This window comes from Oenanthe melanoleuca, chromosome 1A (assembly GCF_029582105.1).
Source record: "Oenanthe melanoleuca isolate GR-GAL-2019-014 chromosome 1A, OMel1.0, whole genome shotgun sequence".
NCBI classification, from domain to species: Eukaryota; Metazoa; Chordata; class Aves; order Passeriformes; family Muscicapidae; genus Oenanthe; species Oenanthe melanoleuca.
In genome coordinates this window covers 20,791,384-20,809,932 of record NC_079334.1, presented here as the reverse complement: position 1 = coordinate 20,809,932, position 18,549 = coordinate 20,791,384, and the positions used below count along the sequence as shown (strand labels likewise).

Below are 18,549 nucleotides of genomic sequence, written 5' to 3'. Positions count from 1 at the left end.
AACTAGCAAGAGAGACAACCTGTGAACTTCTCTTGCATACAAGGAGGTGTCACATATGAAAAGCTTCCCCACCAGCAGTTCCCAGGCTTTCCTTCTGCCACCCCTCCTAGCCATCGGCTTTGGCTCAGATTCTCTTTTCTTCTATTGTGAAAACCCTTTGAACTTTCCAAGCAGGTGCTTTTCAACATCAGCCCATCTTATCAGTCGCAAGAGAAAAAGAGATGGCCCTTGCAACACATCTAGGAATAGGAATTAGTGCCCTCTTACCCCACCCTCCCCGACATGCTTCTAAAGAGAAAACATTATTTTCTTTCCATCCTGAGCTATGACGCAAGCTAGCTTGATAATCATCCCACCAGTTGCTTACACCTCCCAATTAGGCATCCAGCACAGTGGGAGATTTCTGGTTAATGAGGGTGAATACCTGTGATTCCTCTCCTGAGCCACTTCTATCTTCTTGTTAATTTTTATTTTGGGAAGAATGTGGTTAGATACACTCCCGTTCCTTCCCTCTCCCTCCCCGCCAGGGGCATTTCTTGTCTTCTTCTGGGATCGTCCCTCACCTTTTAAATTGCTATGGTCGTTTCTCTCTTTCCTGCTGGCTCTTCTCTGTGCCTTCCTTATCAGGCTCTTATAATTGTATTGGCGGTCCCTGCCTTATTTGTCCAGCGAAACTGACAATTCTTGAGCTGATATCCCATCATATGACCTTTTCATGGAGTGGAGACCAAAATTACTGTGTAACCAGGGGGCAATAAACCACACCTGATAAGATGAAAGGCTTTCGGCTTTTTCCAGATTCTAGATACTGGAAAAACAGTGGGGGTGATGAGGAAAAGAACAATGGAAGAGGTTCAAAATGATGCAGCCAATCGTGATGAAGAATATTTAATTATTTGATTTTATGAATCAAACTTCTCTCCAGGTGACAGGATAGACCAGTGAGTGTCTTTCACACTGATGACATATGTGGAGAAGAGTGGGAAGTGTTTTCCTTTGTTCCCTTTGCATCCCTCTGCCGTTTCTATAAAGGAGGATCTTGTGCATTCCTGGTTGTGTGATGAGGTGGGAGCTGTTGAGTGGGTGCAAAAGTTCTTGTGGCTTTCTCCATTTAGCAGGGAACATCTTCCCGATCCCTGCACTGGGGGAATGTCTCTCTAGCCACACTTTGTCCTCTCTGGCTTTGCTGCCAGAATGTGCAATCCCAGCTGGGCACACAAAGAGGGATGTGTCCCCCTTCTTTGCTTAGGCAGAATGAAAGAGTAGGTAATTTATGGGCTGAGAGCAGGTGAACATGCTGTCTGTATGCGGGGAGAAGGGAAAGAAAGGTGCTCTGAATCCATACCCTGGATTAAAACTGCCTATTTAACAACGAGATTTCCCTTTTTTCCTTGTGATTCCTGATTCAAAACCCACGAAAAAGCACAAGAAGAAACCTAATACATTCTTTTACAGACACCCTACTTTCCCTGCTCTGTTTGCCTGAGGCACTAAAAAGGGAGCCACGCTTCTTGCTTTCTGGCTTTATATACAGCAATGGCTTCAAATCTTACTTCCCAGATGCCTCAAGTTGAGAGTCCTTGACCCGGCCTTCACTGTATTAATTTAGTATACATTACAGTGTCTAAACTCTGATGTTTACTGTGCTACCTTTTACCTTTAAGTTTCAGGCACAAGGAAAAACAGATCTAGGGACGTCTTTTTTTTAGCCTCCCCTGCTGTCCATTTTTCCAAGTGATCTATATAGGTGCAGTAATAAAGCCTGTGGATTTCTTTGCTTCAATTATTAAATGAAACAAGGCCATATTTTCCTTTGCTATGGAAAACTTTGGTTTTGGTTTGTTATTAAAAACTGGGTGTTCAAGGGGCTACTTTCTTGCTGAAGGGGCAGGAGGAGGAGGAAGAGGAGGATTTCACAGGGAAGTTTGATAGGTTCCAGTACTCCTCATGAGAGGACCCATATCTTTAGGTGCAATAGCTGAGTAAATTAGCCTAATTAGCCACAGGGCAAAAAAATATAACTCCTATCCCTCTTCCTTGCCCCAGCTTCATTTTTTGCTGAGTTAAACACACACAGATTTGAAAGGGAGCAACGTAGCCTTCTGGTAGAAATATATGTGCATTCATGTTAAAAAAATTCTGAAGTAAAGAGAATTGAGGCAGGTAGACCCAAGTTTCCATTTCAGAATAGAATAAATACTTCTATTCGGTGGTCAAGCGTGAATTAAGCATTACCCCATACTCAGAGTGTCTGCACTGCCTGTCTCCACTGCCACCAGCTCACTCTGTGCAGGCACCTGCTGAGATGATTCTGTAGTTCCATGTCACAAAATCAAATTGTGCATGTTTGTATAACAGTCTGCAACTTTAAACCTCCCTGCTGCTTGCACTGACAAGTTGATTTTCTGTGTGTGCTTAAATTAGATGCTCACATCCAAATTTACAACTTGAAAGTGTCCTTGTGAAGGCTTTATTTTTGTTCTGTCTGATTGTATTGTTTTTTATTAAAACTGAGGGCGATGCCAACTGAGAAATATATGTTCTTCTGTATAGGAAAACAAAACAAGCACTAAAGTAGGAAATAAGATAAATAAGTGGCAACTCTTGAAAAGGGATTAGAAAGCAGCAGTGTAATGATGCATAAATCCCGTGTTTTGTGTACAAAAGTTTGTTTAGAAAAAAAGGCAGGTTTGATATCAAAATGTTTAAGTAGTACCAAAAGACTTGAACGTTTTGCTATTTTTGATACAGAAATTGAAAAATAGTGATAAATACAATTTTATTAGTTAAAAATATATTAAATATTGTCTTTGGAATGACTGCTTGCTCAGAATTTCTTTGCTTTGTATTATGTTAAAATAAAGATGAGTGGCAAAAAATAAACCCTTGAAATGCAAATGAACAATTTGCAAATTAAAATAGTTCAGTTGACCCCCTTTCTCAAATGACTGAGTTGCTGAAATGTAACAAATTATTTAAGTTCAAAACAAGAAATTATTTACTTTTAAATTACCGGAGAATGAAGAAGTCATTTTTCTGCTAAGTTCTAATATGCTGGCTTTTGCAGGGTAGTTTGGGGATATTACGTATTTCTGCTTGACCTGGAAATGCAGATGACACTCATTTGTTACAATTACTGTGCTACCCATCTAATTTAGTCTATAAATTCCTTGAGGCAGGAAACACATCTTCCTCTGGGATTGCTGAGCTCTGAAGGCAACCCTATACAGCAGAAGGCGACTGTCTAGAACAAAATCATGCCATGTTGATTTTCTCAATTCATTCTCTTGGTGCCAGGCAAATCTAGAGGTCCACACAACCCCTGAGGTTTATAAATTAAAGCATTTCAGGAAGTGAAAAATTCTGGATGCACAGACTTAAAATCAACTTGGGATCAATACTTTGGAATTTTTTGCCCTATACTGGCTATCTCAAGGAGGAAGAAGAGTTGTGTTTACCCTGTGTGTTGGGTTGATGTGGCCAGAAATTTGCATTCTATATCTGTTGAAGCCGGGTGGGATAGTGATTCCTTATCTCCGTGGCAGATATTATCTACTAATGGGCCATCTTTAAGACAAGATGGAGCAATCATCTTTATCTTTTCCACAACCCATCCTCCCTCCAGAAAGATATCATCTGCTGCTGGCCCATTCAGTCCCACTGTATGACTGATAAAATTACATCATCCCATGGGAGATACTCCAGCCAGGGGGAGGAGCCAAGCCTTTCCTACCTAGATAAAAAACTGAGATTTTGGACAGCAAGTTACCTTCTTCTTTCCTCTGGATTCCAGAGAAGCCGGACCTTCCTACATCATCCCTGGACTTTTGGAGGAAGGCTGCACCCTTCTACAGGAGCACTGCTTCAGCTGAACCACATCTGCCACTGCAGGAGGATGCAGCCACCATTTAATGGGACTGCTACCAACACCCTGACTGACAGGGTGTCAGGCTGTATTCTGACTCTCAGTGTTTTGGGGTTGTTCTTTGTAATACTGTATTTCTATTTTAATTTTCCCAGTAAAGAACTGTTATTCCTAATTCCCATATCTTTGCCTGAGAGCCCATTAATTTCAAATTTATAATAATTTGGAGGGAGAGTGTTTATATTCTCCATTTCAAAGAGAAGCTTCTGCCTTTATTGGCAGATATGTGTCCTTAAAACCAGGACATCCTGTCAGTCATGAAACAGGACCATTCCTGCCCCGCTGGTCTCTTCCACTGGATAAAGGCAGTAATGGGATGATATTCTGCTCAATGCCTCTGAAGCATCTCCTTTAAACTCTGTTCACAAATGTGACTCAGAGTCAGAGCTGTCCAGTGTTTATGCACAGCGTGGATGCTGCAGCTCACAGCAGCTCCTTTCTGAGGGCCTGTGCTCAGTCAGCTGTTCAGAGCAAGTCAGCAAGCTCAGGCAGCCAGAGACACACCAGTGCACCTGCAGCTGCAAATTGCCCACATCACCCTGAAGCCTCATGTCCTTGTGGGTTGTCTTCCATCCTTTATGCCTTACTGGCATCTACCCATCTCCCCATTGACACCTGAGCTGCTCTGATCTCCTCAAAGTTCAACAGCTGGCATTGATCTAGCGTAAAGCTCACACAGACTGCTTCTGGAGTCCCTCTCACCTCAGATTTATTAGCCCCATTGTCTCTGTAGATTTCTCAAAATGTTCATAAATTAGAAATATTAATAAAAGGGACATGGTAGGTTTAAACAGATAACATTTATGATGGGTTTTTTTTATGGCACAATTATTATCAATTGACATTTAAAATGGCATCATAATCCATCAAGGTGAAATGGACTCAGAAAAATATTTCTCCCAAGCCAAAACCCGTAACAGCAGCAGGATTGCAAGAGAGGAAGGACACAAACAGTTTGAGCCCAGGTCACTGATTACATAATTTAGAGGTGTTTTTTAACAACGTCACCCTCCGTTAAATTCATTCTTATATTTCATAATGCTTCTTCTCCATTGCCAGCCCCCCTGAGCCCTCCGTAGAGGTTTTTCTATCAAAAATCTTTAGTTAATCCATAATAGGGAACAATTTGCTTTGAATTGAGAAGGGAAGAACAATTTGCTTTGAATGTGGGAAGGGCTGGAGAGATCACAAATTGTCCTATTCATAACAATTCAGGCCTTGGAGCAGCAATTGTCGTGGAGAACTGTCCAGCATGGCTATAAACAAGCTTTGATTTTTTTGCTCTTTGCCTGATGAAAAACTAAAAATAAAGAAGGAATATGCTCAATGAGGCCAGTCTTGAAAACATGGGGGAGAACAATTCTCTCCCTACGTACTGAAGAAGGCTACAGTATCCATATGAACCGAAATGAAACCAATTCTCCAGGGAGAAAAAAGGTGGGGGAAAGCCCAAGGAATCAATAACAGACTAAAACAGAAATTACCATGACCTGTAGCTCATTATTTCAAATTGATTGTAGCTTGGTAGTGAATATATGACTGTGGTGATGCATGGAAACGAACTTCCTGTGACCTGGAATGGTTCTTCATCATCCAGGTGATGAAGAGAAGGAGAAGCCACTGAATGCTACGAGGAATCACTGGTGCTATGCTGAGCTGCTGTTGTCCTGCAGTGGCACCTGCAATTAAAGGATTAGGCTTTCACTGCATAATCCATTAAGAAATACCAGCAGAAGGTACTCTTTGAAACAGTGCCATGGCAAACTAACTCTCATTTGCCAATGAGGAGGAGACTGGCACTGCCAAATGGGCAATTAAAGGTATCCTTAGGCAAATGCCTGAGAGAAATGTACCTAACACCCCTCAGGATGCACGTCTCTCCCTATATTTTCAAGAGAAAAAGCCTCACGAAGTAGTTTACATTAATTATCTAAATTTACATGCCTGGAGTACAGTACATACATCCCCCACTCCCAAACTGACCACGCAATGCACAGATTGGGAGTGGGAGACTGAGTTATTTTGTTCTGTGTTCTTAACCACACGTGCTTTTTTCAGTGTGTTTGTATGGGAAAAAAAAAAAAAAAAAAAAAAAAAAAAGCCACAGACAGACCAAGTGAGTACTTAGGCAGAAGGTTTAGGTTTAGCTGGCCATCAGTGAGTTGGCTGTGAGGGAGATGTTGATGTTACAGTAATGGGGGTGGAGCTGGCATCCTTTGTCTCATTCCTGAGAAGCCTGGTCTCAGCCTGGGTACAGTTTCATGGGAAGCAGCCTTCTCATGCTGGAAAGATTTTGAGATTTTAAGGAATGCTCCCACACCAAACCAGAAGAAAAAGTCAAACTCTGATAGACTCAAAAAAGAAGAGGGTTTTTTGTGGGGTTTGGGTTTTTTTTTTTTTCAGTCCATTAGCCTCAGCTCAATAAAAACATTTCATTTTGATCATAATAAAATGTTTTGTCTTGCTGTTGAACTTTCAATTACTTTTCCACTATTATCAATTCATTTTTGAATAAAGCAGTAATCTTGCACATGGCAAAATGACCCTTTAAAGACTATTGGAACAGCATGTTTCAAGAACATGAAGATTTTTAAAAAAATTATTTTATTTTAATGAACAGTGAATCCAAACAACCCCAGCTTGGTAGGGTAGAGCTCTGTCTGTGCAGAGCAAATGCACATTTTTGCATTTGCTGACCCAGTTTCCTGATCTCATAGATGAAAAAAAAAAAACATTTAGGGGAAGTTGCAGTATGTATGTTTTTCATAAGGCTGCTGTCTATCCTGATTAACAGGATGCATAATTAACTATCACATTATGTTGTTAAGCCCACTTTTTTCTGTAGATATTTTTTCTCAAATTCAGCAGTCCAGTCTGTGAGGTATCCTGGAAAACAGTTACTGCATAGATAACTTATACAGGAATAAAAAAATTATATACTGCATATGTAAGAGGGTTTTTATCTCTCTGGGATGGCCACAGATTTCAGTGTATGGATTTGCCAGCCTTACCTTTCTCTAAAATTGCTGTGATTTCCACAATGAAAAAGCATTACCATGCCATAAAATTCCCAGCTGGCTCTGACACCCACCATGGATTTTAACCACCTTTCACATGATGGACTTGGCAAACAGTGTTGTGAAACAGTGCTTTAGTTACCACTAATTAATTGAATGTTCAGGCTAACAGAGCTAGTATTAGGGGATCACTGCTTGAACTATTTCTGCCTCTCAAAGCCAAGCAGGAGAGGGCAGCATGTCCTGTGGGATAAGCACACCACGCCTGCGACAGCCCAGGTGGGGAAGTGAAAATTGTCTTACATCTTCATCTTCCACTTTAAGTCGAGACATTCCCATAATGAAAAGATGTTACAGAATGAGAAGTGGTAGTCTTATCCATCTGATTTGCATGCAAGGATTTTCCTGCAGTTACTTCATACAGTAAGCACTGTGATTTATATGCCAAGAACAACCCCTTTTTTGCATAAAAGGGTTTCTGCAGCTTTTCAGGATGGGAAAGAACTATAGAATAGAATAGAATAGAATAGAATAGAATAGAATAGAATAGAATAGAATAGAATAGAATAGAATAGAATAGAATAGAATAGAATAGAATAGAATAGAATAGAATAGAATAGGGCTGTTGTGGTTGGAAGGGACCTACAGTGATCATCTAGACCAACTGCTTGACCAACGCAGGGCTGACCAAATTAAAGCATGTTATTTAGAGAATTATCCAAATATCTCTTAAACACTGGAGCATCAAACACTTCTCTAGGAAGACTCCAGTGTCTGATCCAGTTTGTTCCAGTGTTTGACCACCCTCACAGTAAATAAATGCTTCCTAATGTCCAGTCTAAACCTTCCCTGGCTCAGCTTTGAATTATTCCTGCACAGTCTAGCACTAAGACATCAGCACCTTCCTCTTCACTTCTCCTCCTCAGAAAACTGTAGAGACCATCCACTATCTATAAGGAAAGGGAGTAGATTAAAATCAGTTAAAGGCTGGTTGCTAAAGCCTGTTTTTCAGGTGACTTATTCTAGAAAGCACAAGAGAAGCTGAGGGTTTTCCTGTTTTCTTTAAACTTCAGTCTTTGCAGCACCCATACGTGCAATTTTTAAGAAGTTTATCATGGGGAAAATTAAAATAATTTGTGATTTAGTCTGTCAAATACCCCAAACCATATTTATTCCACAAAGTGAAGGGAGTGAACTGATTCTGAATCCTCTTGCCTGGCAAGACCTTAAGTATTATTTCAGGATGAGCTGGGGTGGTTTTGCTCCTGAATAGGAATGGCAGGAGGGCATGAAAGTACATCCTCAGAGCCATAATATAGGCAGTTCCAGGAGGAGAATAAACTCTTTGCTGACAGAGAAATGAGAGCAATAGATAAAAAAGTCTTGATAGCAGGAGAAGATTCTGGGAGGAGCAAGACACATCTGCAGAGCAGACTAGAGATATTATCCTTGCAACCGATCTTGTCAACACATCGTCTTTGTCAGTGCTAAAATTCAGGTCAAACTCCATGAAGAGAAAGTAAAACAGATTGCACTGTAGCAATTCATTAGTTCTAATTACAAAACCTGAGGAAAATGTCACTTCCAAATTTAGACAAAACATCAAAATTTCAACCTCTGCTAGGGACAGTCGTGTTAGGATGGCCAGATGGCAAAATGGCAAAACAAGCAAACAGTCCACTGAGGCCCTGTAAAATCTTGGGAGAGCACAAGATATCCATGTACAGACTAGAGAAGGAAAAATATTACCTGCGGGCACACAAAGGAGACATTCCTCCACTTGCCAAGGAGGTACAAGTCCCTCTTGCCTGGCAGAGCCCTCACGCCTCCCAGGTTCCTTCCCTCCACTTAGACAGCATTGCAACTTTCCCTGTCCTATCCATGGGGATCCTGAGAAAATGATGAAGTGCACAATATTCCTAGGCTCTCAGCATTTTGTTTTGTTTAATGGGCTCCTGTGGGAACTCCTATTACTCTACTCTGGAGGGAAGAGCTTTTTTGTTTTTGTTGCTGCTGTTGTTGTTTGCCCCCTTTAGCCTGAGGCAGGTCATGAATTATGTGCCTGATGTTCTTCCTCACTCCTGGGCTTCCTGTGATGCCCCATGGGGACCCATTAGAGCTTCCTTGCTTCACCTTTCCAGACAAAGGCCAAGTGCTGAAGTGGCAGAAGCAGGGGTAGAAAGAAACTCTTGTGACTCAAGGATCTTTGGAGGAGAGCAGCAAGTCAGTGTTAGGGTTTGGATGGACCCATGGGGTTCTGCTGGGAAGCTAAGTTGCATACCAAAGCAAACTGTCCAATTACAGGGCAAATGCATGGTTTGTACAGTTCTTCTCCTGAAGTTGCTCTTTGAATCATGGCATTTCCACTCATATAGTGGCATCAGAACTCAGACTTCAGAGAAATGGGCACTTCTGACCTGCAGATAACTACAGATCCTTCTGGGCTCTCACCCACGAACTGCACACACTTGAGCCAAAGTTTAGGTCCAACTGCTAAAGCTGTCTATCTATGCCTTTGAGGCAGAAAAGCCTAGTTTGGTTCCTCTGAGTGACATCTAACACAACCACTTTCATGCACTTCAAATAAATTTCCTGCAAGAAGCCATCTCATGTTTTTATAACCACAAACATTTCAAACATATTTCTGTATTTTCTGATGTGCCATTGGCACAGGCTATGAAAATTGTTTGGGATATATATAGTTGGACTTTTTTCTTTTTCCTCTTGCAGTTTGTTATAGGAAAGCAACATTTCTGTAGCTTTGTGCCAACCTGGCCTCTCTTCAAGTGCACTGTCTGCTTTTTATCCATAAAATCACATACCGGAAAGTCCAGCTAAAGAACATTATTAGCTGAGGCTGCAGAGTCAAGTACTGGAAAGCTAAGGCAATGCCACACTTGAGATTGCTTCTGCTCATGCATTAAGGGGCAGATGCATTAGGACATGCTAAAAGCTTTTATAGATGGCCAGATTCCTGCAGAAGGTGGGATGATCTGTTTCACAGGCAGGACTGATGAATTACCTGAAAAGTGATTAATTTGCATGAACTCTTTCTTCCTCAGCTGTGCTCCCAGCTCATTTCCCTGTGCTCGTATCGGTTCATTGTCTGTATCATCTGCAAGTCCCAGTAGGTGCTAAAACCACCGTGGCTGTGACACACACTATGGATCTGCCTCAGATGGAGAAAGGGGAGGAAGGGAAGGAAGCAGGTGAAGATTGTCTGGTTCAGACAACCTCTGAGGGGCATGAAAGGGCATTTTCTCAGCTCAGAAAGCAAGACAAGAGCTGCCTGATAGATCACCCCTCCCTGTGGTTTGTTCCTGACTCGTTCAGCCTCCTTTGGTGGTGAGCTGTCAGTCAGTCACTGGTGAGACACTGGAAAGGACTATAAGAGTAGTGTTATTTTATGATCCACTATTTCCACAGCCTATTCTGAGGAGGAAGTGAAATTTTACCCCCACCTCACATCAACATAGCACAGAGAAGCTGAGCTCTCTGCACGGCCAAAACAAGGCACTGAGGAGCCCTTTGCACAGCCAAGGAGAAATCTGGTCACAGATTGGTGAGGGTTGTTTGGGGCAGCTTGTGCAGGGTCTGTCTCTCTCCCCCCACCCCTGCCTACAATAGTGGTAATGTAAGAGGACAGCTCATTTCCTTTCAGGCTGAACACTGAAGCTTAGTAGCAGTTCAGGTTGCCAAAGAATAAAATTGTCTGAAATACTCCATTTGGTTGCCTTATTATGGGAGTAAGCTTTGAAAAATGAAGACATTTTCAGGTTGTCAGTGCTCTTGTTACGGAATCCATGAAAATGGAATTTTTAAAAATGAAAAATCTTCTCTGTCTTCTTCATTTATTTGGGGGGAAAAAAAGTCCCTGTGATTTCCTTTTAGCTTTAAGTATAGGCTTTCTCTCTGCTGGACACTGACAGCAGATTCAAGCAGATGTTGCTCTATCCATGACACGCAGGTTGCCATTTCCAGCTTTCCTTCATGGCCAGGAGGGCTAAAAGCATTTCTTAATAAGGAAAACACAAATGTTGTTGACATCAAAGCAGAGCTGGAGCCCCAGGCAGACTCCTGTGCATTCATCTGTCCTGGGCATCATGTAGATTTGTTCCTCTGGATCTGCGAAGGCAGGTACAACCTTGTGCTCTATCCACGGGATCTTCCCTGCAGACTACATACTAATTGCCATCCCTATACTGGAGACAAAAGGCAGTCACTCCCAGCTTTGGTAAACACTCTCTAATTTTATTTTTATAGGATAGTACACTAATGATAGGGATAAGATTAAGAAGCAGCTTGTTATTACCTATCAGTTTCTATTTTAAACAATACATTTATGTAACTTCTTGATGAACTATGAAGAAAATGCAGAGCAAAATCACATTGTTTTTACATCTCCAAGTCTGTCACATTTAGTTCAGTGCTCAGTTAACAACACATGTAATGTCATTTGACTAACAATAGTGACATGGGAAGTATCTCTAGATACCACTTCATGTTCTGGCAGTGGTTATTCAGAAATTGTGCTACGTAAACCAAAAACTAGTGCCAAGTAATTTGAATGCTGCATTCAAGCATCCTCCTGCTTATACATGAAGACCTCCAGTTTCACTTAAATATTTTTAAAAAGTTATGCACCCACCTTGACTGCCATAAAAGTAAAATAAGAAGTTCCTTTGATTGAAATGCTGGTTGGATCAAGCTTGCAGCATGCCTATGTTTTTTCATTATTACAGAAGTTTTGCAATTACCAAATACATCTGAAATTAATTTTCTGGGAATATTGTGAGAAGAGTTCTGAAGATGCATATTTTGGACTTGGGGCTTATAGCTCATAATAGAAATATCACATTTCAATAAAAATCCACCTCAGGCATAACAAGCTAAATCACTAAATATTCAGTTGGCACTACCTTAATACAACACAGCAGTAGAATAATTACATACACACACACATAAACAGTCATACATAGCCAAGGACTTTTTTCTCTTGGTAATGCAAGGTAATAGTGATACAGAAGGCATAACACAGTTCACAAAAAGGAGTAAGACAGCTGGCACTGAATGCATTTGAAATAGTGTGGACAACATGTAGGGAGGAGACGGTAGAAAAAGGGATGTGGTGAGGGACCTTGTCAGTGCAGACATGTTGAAGCTAATGTCCAGCCCCACTTGGGACGCTGCAGCACCATGTGATGTTCTCTTTGGATGTGAGAATAGCCCAGTGGTTTGTGCAGAGCATCCACAGGTGACTGCACAGTTAATATCCAGCCTATGGATAATGGACATACAGAAAATCAAGAAGAGCTGCAGCATAAACTTTTTATTACCTTCATCCTCAAAAGGACAGTCTCTGCCTTCCACAAAAATCTTTTTACTAAGAACTTTTCACTATCTGTAACTGAGTTAATCAAATTGAGAATACTTCAATCCAAAGAGAGTGCAGAGATCCTTAGTGTGTGGACCCTGACAGACTCTCCTTCTTTTTATAACAAAGAGTAAACTAACCTGCACATCTCTTCTATTTGAAGCTGCAGCAGGGAGAAAGATGAGGAAACAATATCTTAAACCTTAAGTACAAGCTGGTTGCTTAACCTGGCTCATGCCTACCCAATTTGCAGCTGCTTTTTAGCGCTAATGGTCAGCTTCTCCTCCCACTATTGTCTCCACAAGAAATTGTTGATAAGTCTTCCTGGTGACGTTTTAGAAGACAAAACGCAGTGTTTGAAAGACACTGAGAAAGAGAATTTGCACAGGCTTGGGTCTGTCTTGAGGAAGCTGTGATAAATGCAGCTTGTTTTTATTTGCTTTCTGACAGATAAAGAGAATGATAACAAATAATTTTTTGTAACAAGCCAGGTTGGATGGGGATTTGAGCAACCTGGTCTAGTAGGTGTCCTTGCCCATGGCAGGGGGACTGGAATTTGATGATCTTTAAGGTCCCTTTGATCCTTAGGGTCCCGTTCAACCCAAACCATTCCACGGTTCCATGGTATGCTTAGCCACCCTCTGCATGACAAAACACAATTAACAAGTGATCTGTGTACTTTTTATGAACCGTGCAGTCAGGTTTCCTGCCTGGGATGATGGCTGAGTATCCGTGGACCACGCACAGCTCAAGTACTAGATTTCAAGGGCACTAAAGACCTTTACACATGGAGGAAATAAGATTAATGCCCTTCTGCATTCCTCACACAGACTTAGTTCACAGCTGAAAAAAACACTAGGTTTTGGATCACACTACTGAAATGCAGGGGCAGCATTTGGAAGAACACAGACAAAAGGAGTTTACATTTATAGATTGTACAATGTACATGATTCAGGTGTTGGCTGGCCTGGAATATTGATCAGGTGAGGGTTTTGCTTTTTGGCTTAGAATTGCAACTCTTAACAAAGCTTTCCAAATGAGGTTGGTTTAATGCCTCATTTGGCACCTGAAGTTTCCCCCAGGCCAAAATTCCCACACGTGCTAGGTCAGGGGAAAAGGGAATAGCTCTGTCTTCCCAGGCTCTTCTGCATATCACAACTGCATCCAACCTTGCAGTGGGTTCTTTCCATGCAGTCCAGGCCTGTGTCTTTCAGACACAGTGGAAGCTGTTTGCTTGGAAACATGCTTCAATCTGATGGATTTTTTTGTTGTTGTGGAAACTGCAGTCATATCATTCATTGATTTGTGTTCTGTGCTTATTCAATGCTCCAAAATGTAGTTTCCAGCTGGGCTTCTCAAGGTACTAGACTGAGTTTGCAGCTCACTCTCTTTTAACACCTAAGAACCTCCATTTGCTAGATGCTGGAAAAGCACAGAACAAAGAAACACTTCTCTGTGTAAGATGAGAAGTGTCCAGTTAATGCAGTGATCTTATGGGGGTGGGGGGGAAGCTACAAAATTCTTGTTATGTCTTCACACTGCCCTTTGTGGAATTGGACTGAACTGAGATGAGCTAAACCATGATTGCACTTTAAGTATTTGTATGTGGACTGTTTTCTAGGTGCATAGGGCATGTTAGCACTGTGCAGTTCAGAGATGTACAGAGTAGTTTCAAACATGTTGGTTTCTCCAGGTAGGATTGTGCTGAACTTTGCTGTACCACGATGCTGCTTCTGCTGTGGAACTCTTTTAACACAGACTGCCAAACAAGTGACTGAGTCCTGTGGTGTGAGCCTGAAAAGGTAGTTATTTTTTACAGCATTGTTTTTTGTTTCGACATGTGATGCTGCCCAGAGTGAGGGAGATGAACCCCCCATTCTCAGTGCCCTCTCTCTGAACAAGTGAAGAATAAACTAGAAAGCAACTTCTTTCTCAGTGTTTCTGACTCTGCACTCTACAGACACAGCTAGTCTGCCATGAGTTAGCAGCATGCTAACAAAAGCACTGAGCTCTGAGTTACAGTAGGTAAGTTCCCAGCTGAAATGTGCTATCCTGGCAGGCTCCTGGGCTCCCTTTCATCAGCTATACCTTTACAAGGCCTTCAGCTAATTTTTCTTCATCCACCTCCCCTAGAAGAAGATGTGAACCGAATAGTAAAGGGGATTTTTTTGGCTTTTTCCCCCTGTAAAAGCATTCATCTCCCTCTATTGCTGGCACTTACAAAATTTCCGGAGGGCTGTGACAGTGCCATGGCTTGGGAAGGACTGTGTCAGCGAGTGCAACAGGGAAGGACCGATGGTCTCAGCAGCGATCGGGGACCGTGCCGGCCGCTCGCCGGCAGATGGAGCCCAGGGCACGGCCGGCCCGGAGGCTCCGTGAAGGGCCGGGACCGGCCCGGAGGTTCCTGAGGGGCCGGGCCAGGGGTTCCTTGAGGGGACGGGCCGGAGGTTCCCTGAGGGGACGGGCCGGAGGCTCCTGAGGGGCCGGGCCGGAGGTTCCCTGAGGGGACGGGCCGGAGGTTCCCTGAGGGGCCGGGCCGGAGGTTCCCTGAGGGGCCGGGCCGGAGGTTCCTGAGGGGCCGGGCCTGAGGTTCCTGAGGGGCCGGGCCAGGGGTTCCTGAGGGGACGGGCCGGAGGTTCCTGAGGGGACGGGCCGGAGGCTCCTGAGGGGCCGGGCCGGAGGTTCCCTGAGGGGCCGGGCCGGAGGTTCCCTGAGGGGCCGGGCCGGGGGTTCCCTGAGGGGCCGGGCCGGCGGCTCCTGAGGGGCCGGGCCGGAGGCTCCTGAGGGGCCGGGCCGGCGGCTCCTGAGGGGCCGGGCCGGAGGTTCCCTGAGGGGCCGGGCCGGAGGTTCCTGAGGGGCCGGGCCGGAGGTTCCCTGAGGGCTCCGGCGGGCTCCGGGAGCTGTGCCCGCGGCGGGGCCGGACGAGCTTCTCTGGGGAGACACAGCGGGAAGGAAACTGTACCTGTGCGCGTCACTCCCCGCCATGCGCTGGGACTGGGAGGCCTGGCTTTGGGGAAGGGAGTTTTAGTATAGAAAGAAGTTATAGGTGAGCGTGAGTCTGTACAGAGTAGCAGGGAACGCCACATGGCCCAGGTGTCCTTAGATACTGGGCGGTTTGGAGACTCTGTAGACATTAGAAGGCAGGGGCAGCTTCGCAGAAGAGGAAGATTTTTGGCATGGTCCCACATGTCTCTAAATACTGTCCTTGAAAAAGAGGTGAATATCCATTGGCATATGCAGCTGCTGACATCTCATTATTTACCACAGTCAAAGATAAAACTGTTTGTGAAGGCTTAAAAAAGTAGCTCAAGAAACCGAGTGATTGGGTAATAAAATGGCAGATGAAATACAGTGTCAATAAATGCAAAGTAATGCACACGGAGGAAAACAACCTTAACTATACATTCACAGTGATGGACTCTAAATGAGCTATTACCACTCAGAAAACAGATTTGGGAATCATTACACACATTTCTTCAGAAACAATCACCTCAAAGCTAGCAATGGTCAAAAAGACAAATGGGGTATTAGAAATTATTAGGAAAGAAATAGATAATATGATAAAAATGTTCTTTTTTTTTTTTTTTTTTTTTTTTTTTTTTTTTAACCATTCTGAACCAATGCAGTGCTCACATCTTAAATGCCAGGAGGGAGGGAACAATTTATTAGACACTTGGTTTACAAGAAGCAACATATGTTTTCAAGAGATGACACTGTGGAACTCACTGCCACAGGAAATTTTGAAATATCTAATGAAATTAAATTAAAACAGCAATTGAATAAATGTGTTGGCATTAGGTCAAAAAAAGCTTGCATTGGGTGACCTACATGTTCAGGTAATAACATACTTTCTAGCTGCTGGAAAGGAACTCTATCCCAGCCTTGCTTCTGCTATTTATTTATTTATTTATTTATTTATTTATTTATTTATTTATCTGTTGGGCTGCACAGACCTTTGCTTTCAACCATCAAGGCCATACTTATATCATTATCCTGAAGATAAAGAAAAATTTTTGTCCTAAGGAAAATCAATGGCATAATTCATTGATTTTGAGAACAGGAAAATCAGTTCTGCTGTAGCTGGGTCATGTCTCACTGTGCGAGGTGTTGCATTGATTGAAGCAAGGCTGCTGGCACAGCATGAGCAGCTCATAGCAGGTATCTTTGAGCTACCCAGAAAGTAGCAGTGACTAGGAGTGGGATTCATTTCAACCAACTTTAGCTGGTGGTGAGAACTAGGTGCAGGTTCTTTAGGTAACTGAGGCACTTCTTCCTGTCACAGTGTGTCCATGGTACGAGTTTTGACAGAGGAAACAATGACAAAATACATAGCATATTCCAGAAGAAAACAACTAAGGCATCAAGAGCACAAGTCACCTTGCTTGCTCTTAGCCTTTGGGTAAAGACAAGAGATGAGAACTTGATTTCTCTGAGGAAAATAAATATGATACTGTTTGCTTTTGGAACATAACAGACCACCCATCCTTTTCAGGTGTCTCAGTGACAGAATGAGTAAGCAAAACCCAGAAACGTTATTTGCACTAGAAACAGAAATATTTCTGTTTGGTGCCTGATTATTGAATAGGGAACCCACTTTAAGGCCATTAGTGAACTGCTGCAGAGCTGTAACTGCTTCCTCCCAGCACAGTTTCATCCCTGTCTGTTGGAGAAAGACCTTCTGCCAGTGAGGAAGCATCACTTCTCAGAACTGGTCTTGACTACTGGGGTAAGCGTCTTTGAAATTAGTAGCAGTCAAACCCAAAGCAGAATATTTCAAAAGGCAATACCAATGAAAGAAACCTTTAAGCTTTATGTTTTAGGAAGGCAGGTAGAAGAGGATTAGGTTTGGTGGAATCTTTTGCAGGGATATGGATTGTCTCTCCTTTTTTTAAAAAATTTGCTTATGTAGCAGCTGATCTCCAGTTCTTCCCCTTATACTGAGGGTTTTTTTTTTCTGTTTTTAGTAGAAAAGCATAATGAATCAAAGAGTTGTGCTGTAATGAAAGCCTAGTATGTTTGTTCCAAAAATAATTTTAAAAATTGAAGATACCGTTTAAAAATCATCAAAATTTCATGGCCCTCTCATTCTTTCCAGATCTCAGGCCTTATATACATTACTTTTAAAATGATCAGTCACTGAAATTTTCCCATAGAGAAGAAATATGTATATACAGTTATGTGTGTATTTAAAAGCAAAGAAAGTAATTAAGAGCTTTTCAGAAGTGGGTACATAGGACCTGCCAGTTGGCTGATTTCTTTGGTATATACAATTAATTCATATTAGTTATGGTGTACTGCAGTGGTGCTTAGCAGCTGCCACTGAAACTGAAGGTGCCCTGTGCTGTATCTATACAAACACTGGAAGAATCCCTGCCTTGAAGCCATCAGTGCCTAACTGAATGAGAGAAGCCGTGGAAAGAGGGAGATGTCTCCTCTGTTTAATTTCCTGTAACAATCCTCACAGTTTCTAAAGGAATATTTACTCAAAGCAGTGCTTGGTCAGAGATCTCTCACCAAGTTAATGCCTCAAAATGCCCCAGGGCACTGTTGTGCAGACCCTAGAACATGGTCTGCATCCAAAAAAGTCTCACTGGTGGGGAGCTGGGCCACCAGGTTGGTGTGGGAGGGCTGACAGGCTGATGTGACTTCCACCTCTACATCTAAAGCAAGTCTGTGGAGCTTTGGCAGAAGAGCCATCATTCATTGTGCCTTCAGTGACAAACACACCTCAGGTGGCATAGCTGAGGTGTACAGATGGGCAGCACTAGAATAAATTGCAGACCTGCCTAAATCTTCTAAATGAAGAGTTCCCAGTCCAGCAGACCTTATTCACAAGTATAGTCACATCTAATTTCATGCCATTTACTGTGAATGACACCTTGTCTCTGGGAAGAAATCATAGGTTTTTGCAGTGTGTGTTGGTTTTGACTACACCTAGTGTTTCACTACAGTTTCTGGACAATGCCTTGTATTTGTGCTAAAAAAGAAAAAGACTTGCCATAAGTGCTTAGTGTTATTTCAATGTAATGGTAAGGTCTGCATTAAAAACGCATAGCTAGGTTAGATATTTAATATTCAGTTGGTGTTCTGGCATAGTCTGAGGGCATGAACTGTAGCCAAGAATATATGGATTCTTAAAACTGTTTCCTGTGCTAAATCTGTCCATAAGCAATGAGAAGGATGATGAAAAATAATGGCATTGTTAAAATACTGCCACCTTTCCCTCCCCCATG

General features: G+C 42.6%; 1 protein-coding gene across 1 annotated transcript; it reads right to left on the bottom strand.

Moving 5' to 3' along the window:
- Positions 1 to 4,708: 4,708 nt before the first annotated feature.
- On the bottom strand, positions 4,709 to 15,301 carry LOC130248340 (uncharacterized). The gene is made up of 3 exons (XM_056482050.1): positions 15,279 to 15,301; positions 14,538 to 14,932; positions 4,709 to 5,604 (listed from the first exon to the last, which is right to left on the bottom strand). Exons 1-3 carry the CDS (start codon positions 15,299 to 15,301, stop codon positions 5,426 to 5,428), a joined length of 597 nt encoding a protein of 198 aa, XP_056338025.1. The 3' UTR covers positions 4,709 to 5,425.
- Positions 15,302 to 18,549: the final 3,248 nt, after the last annotated feature.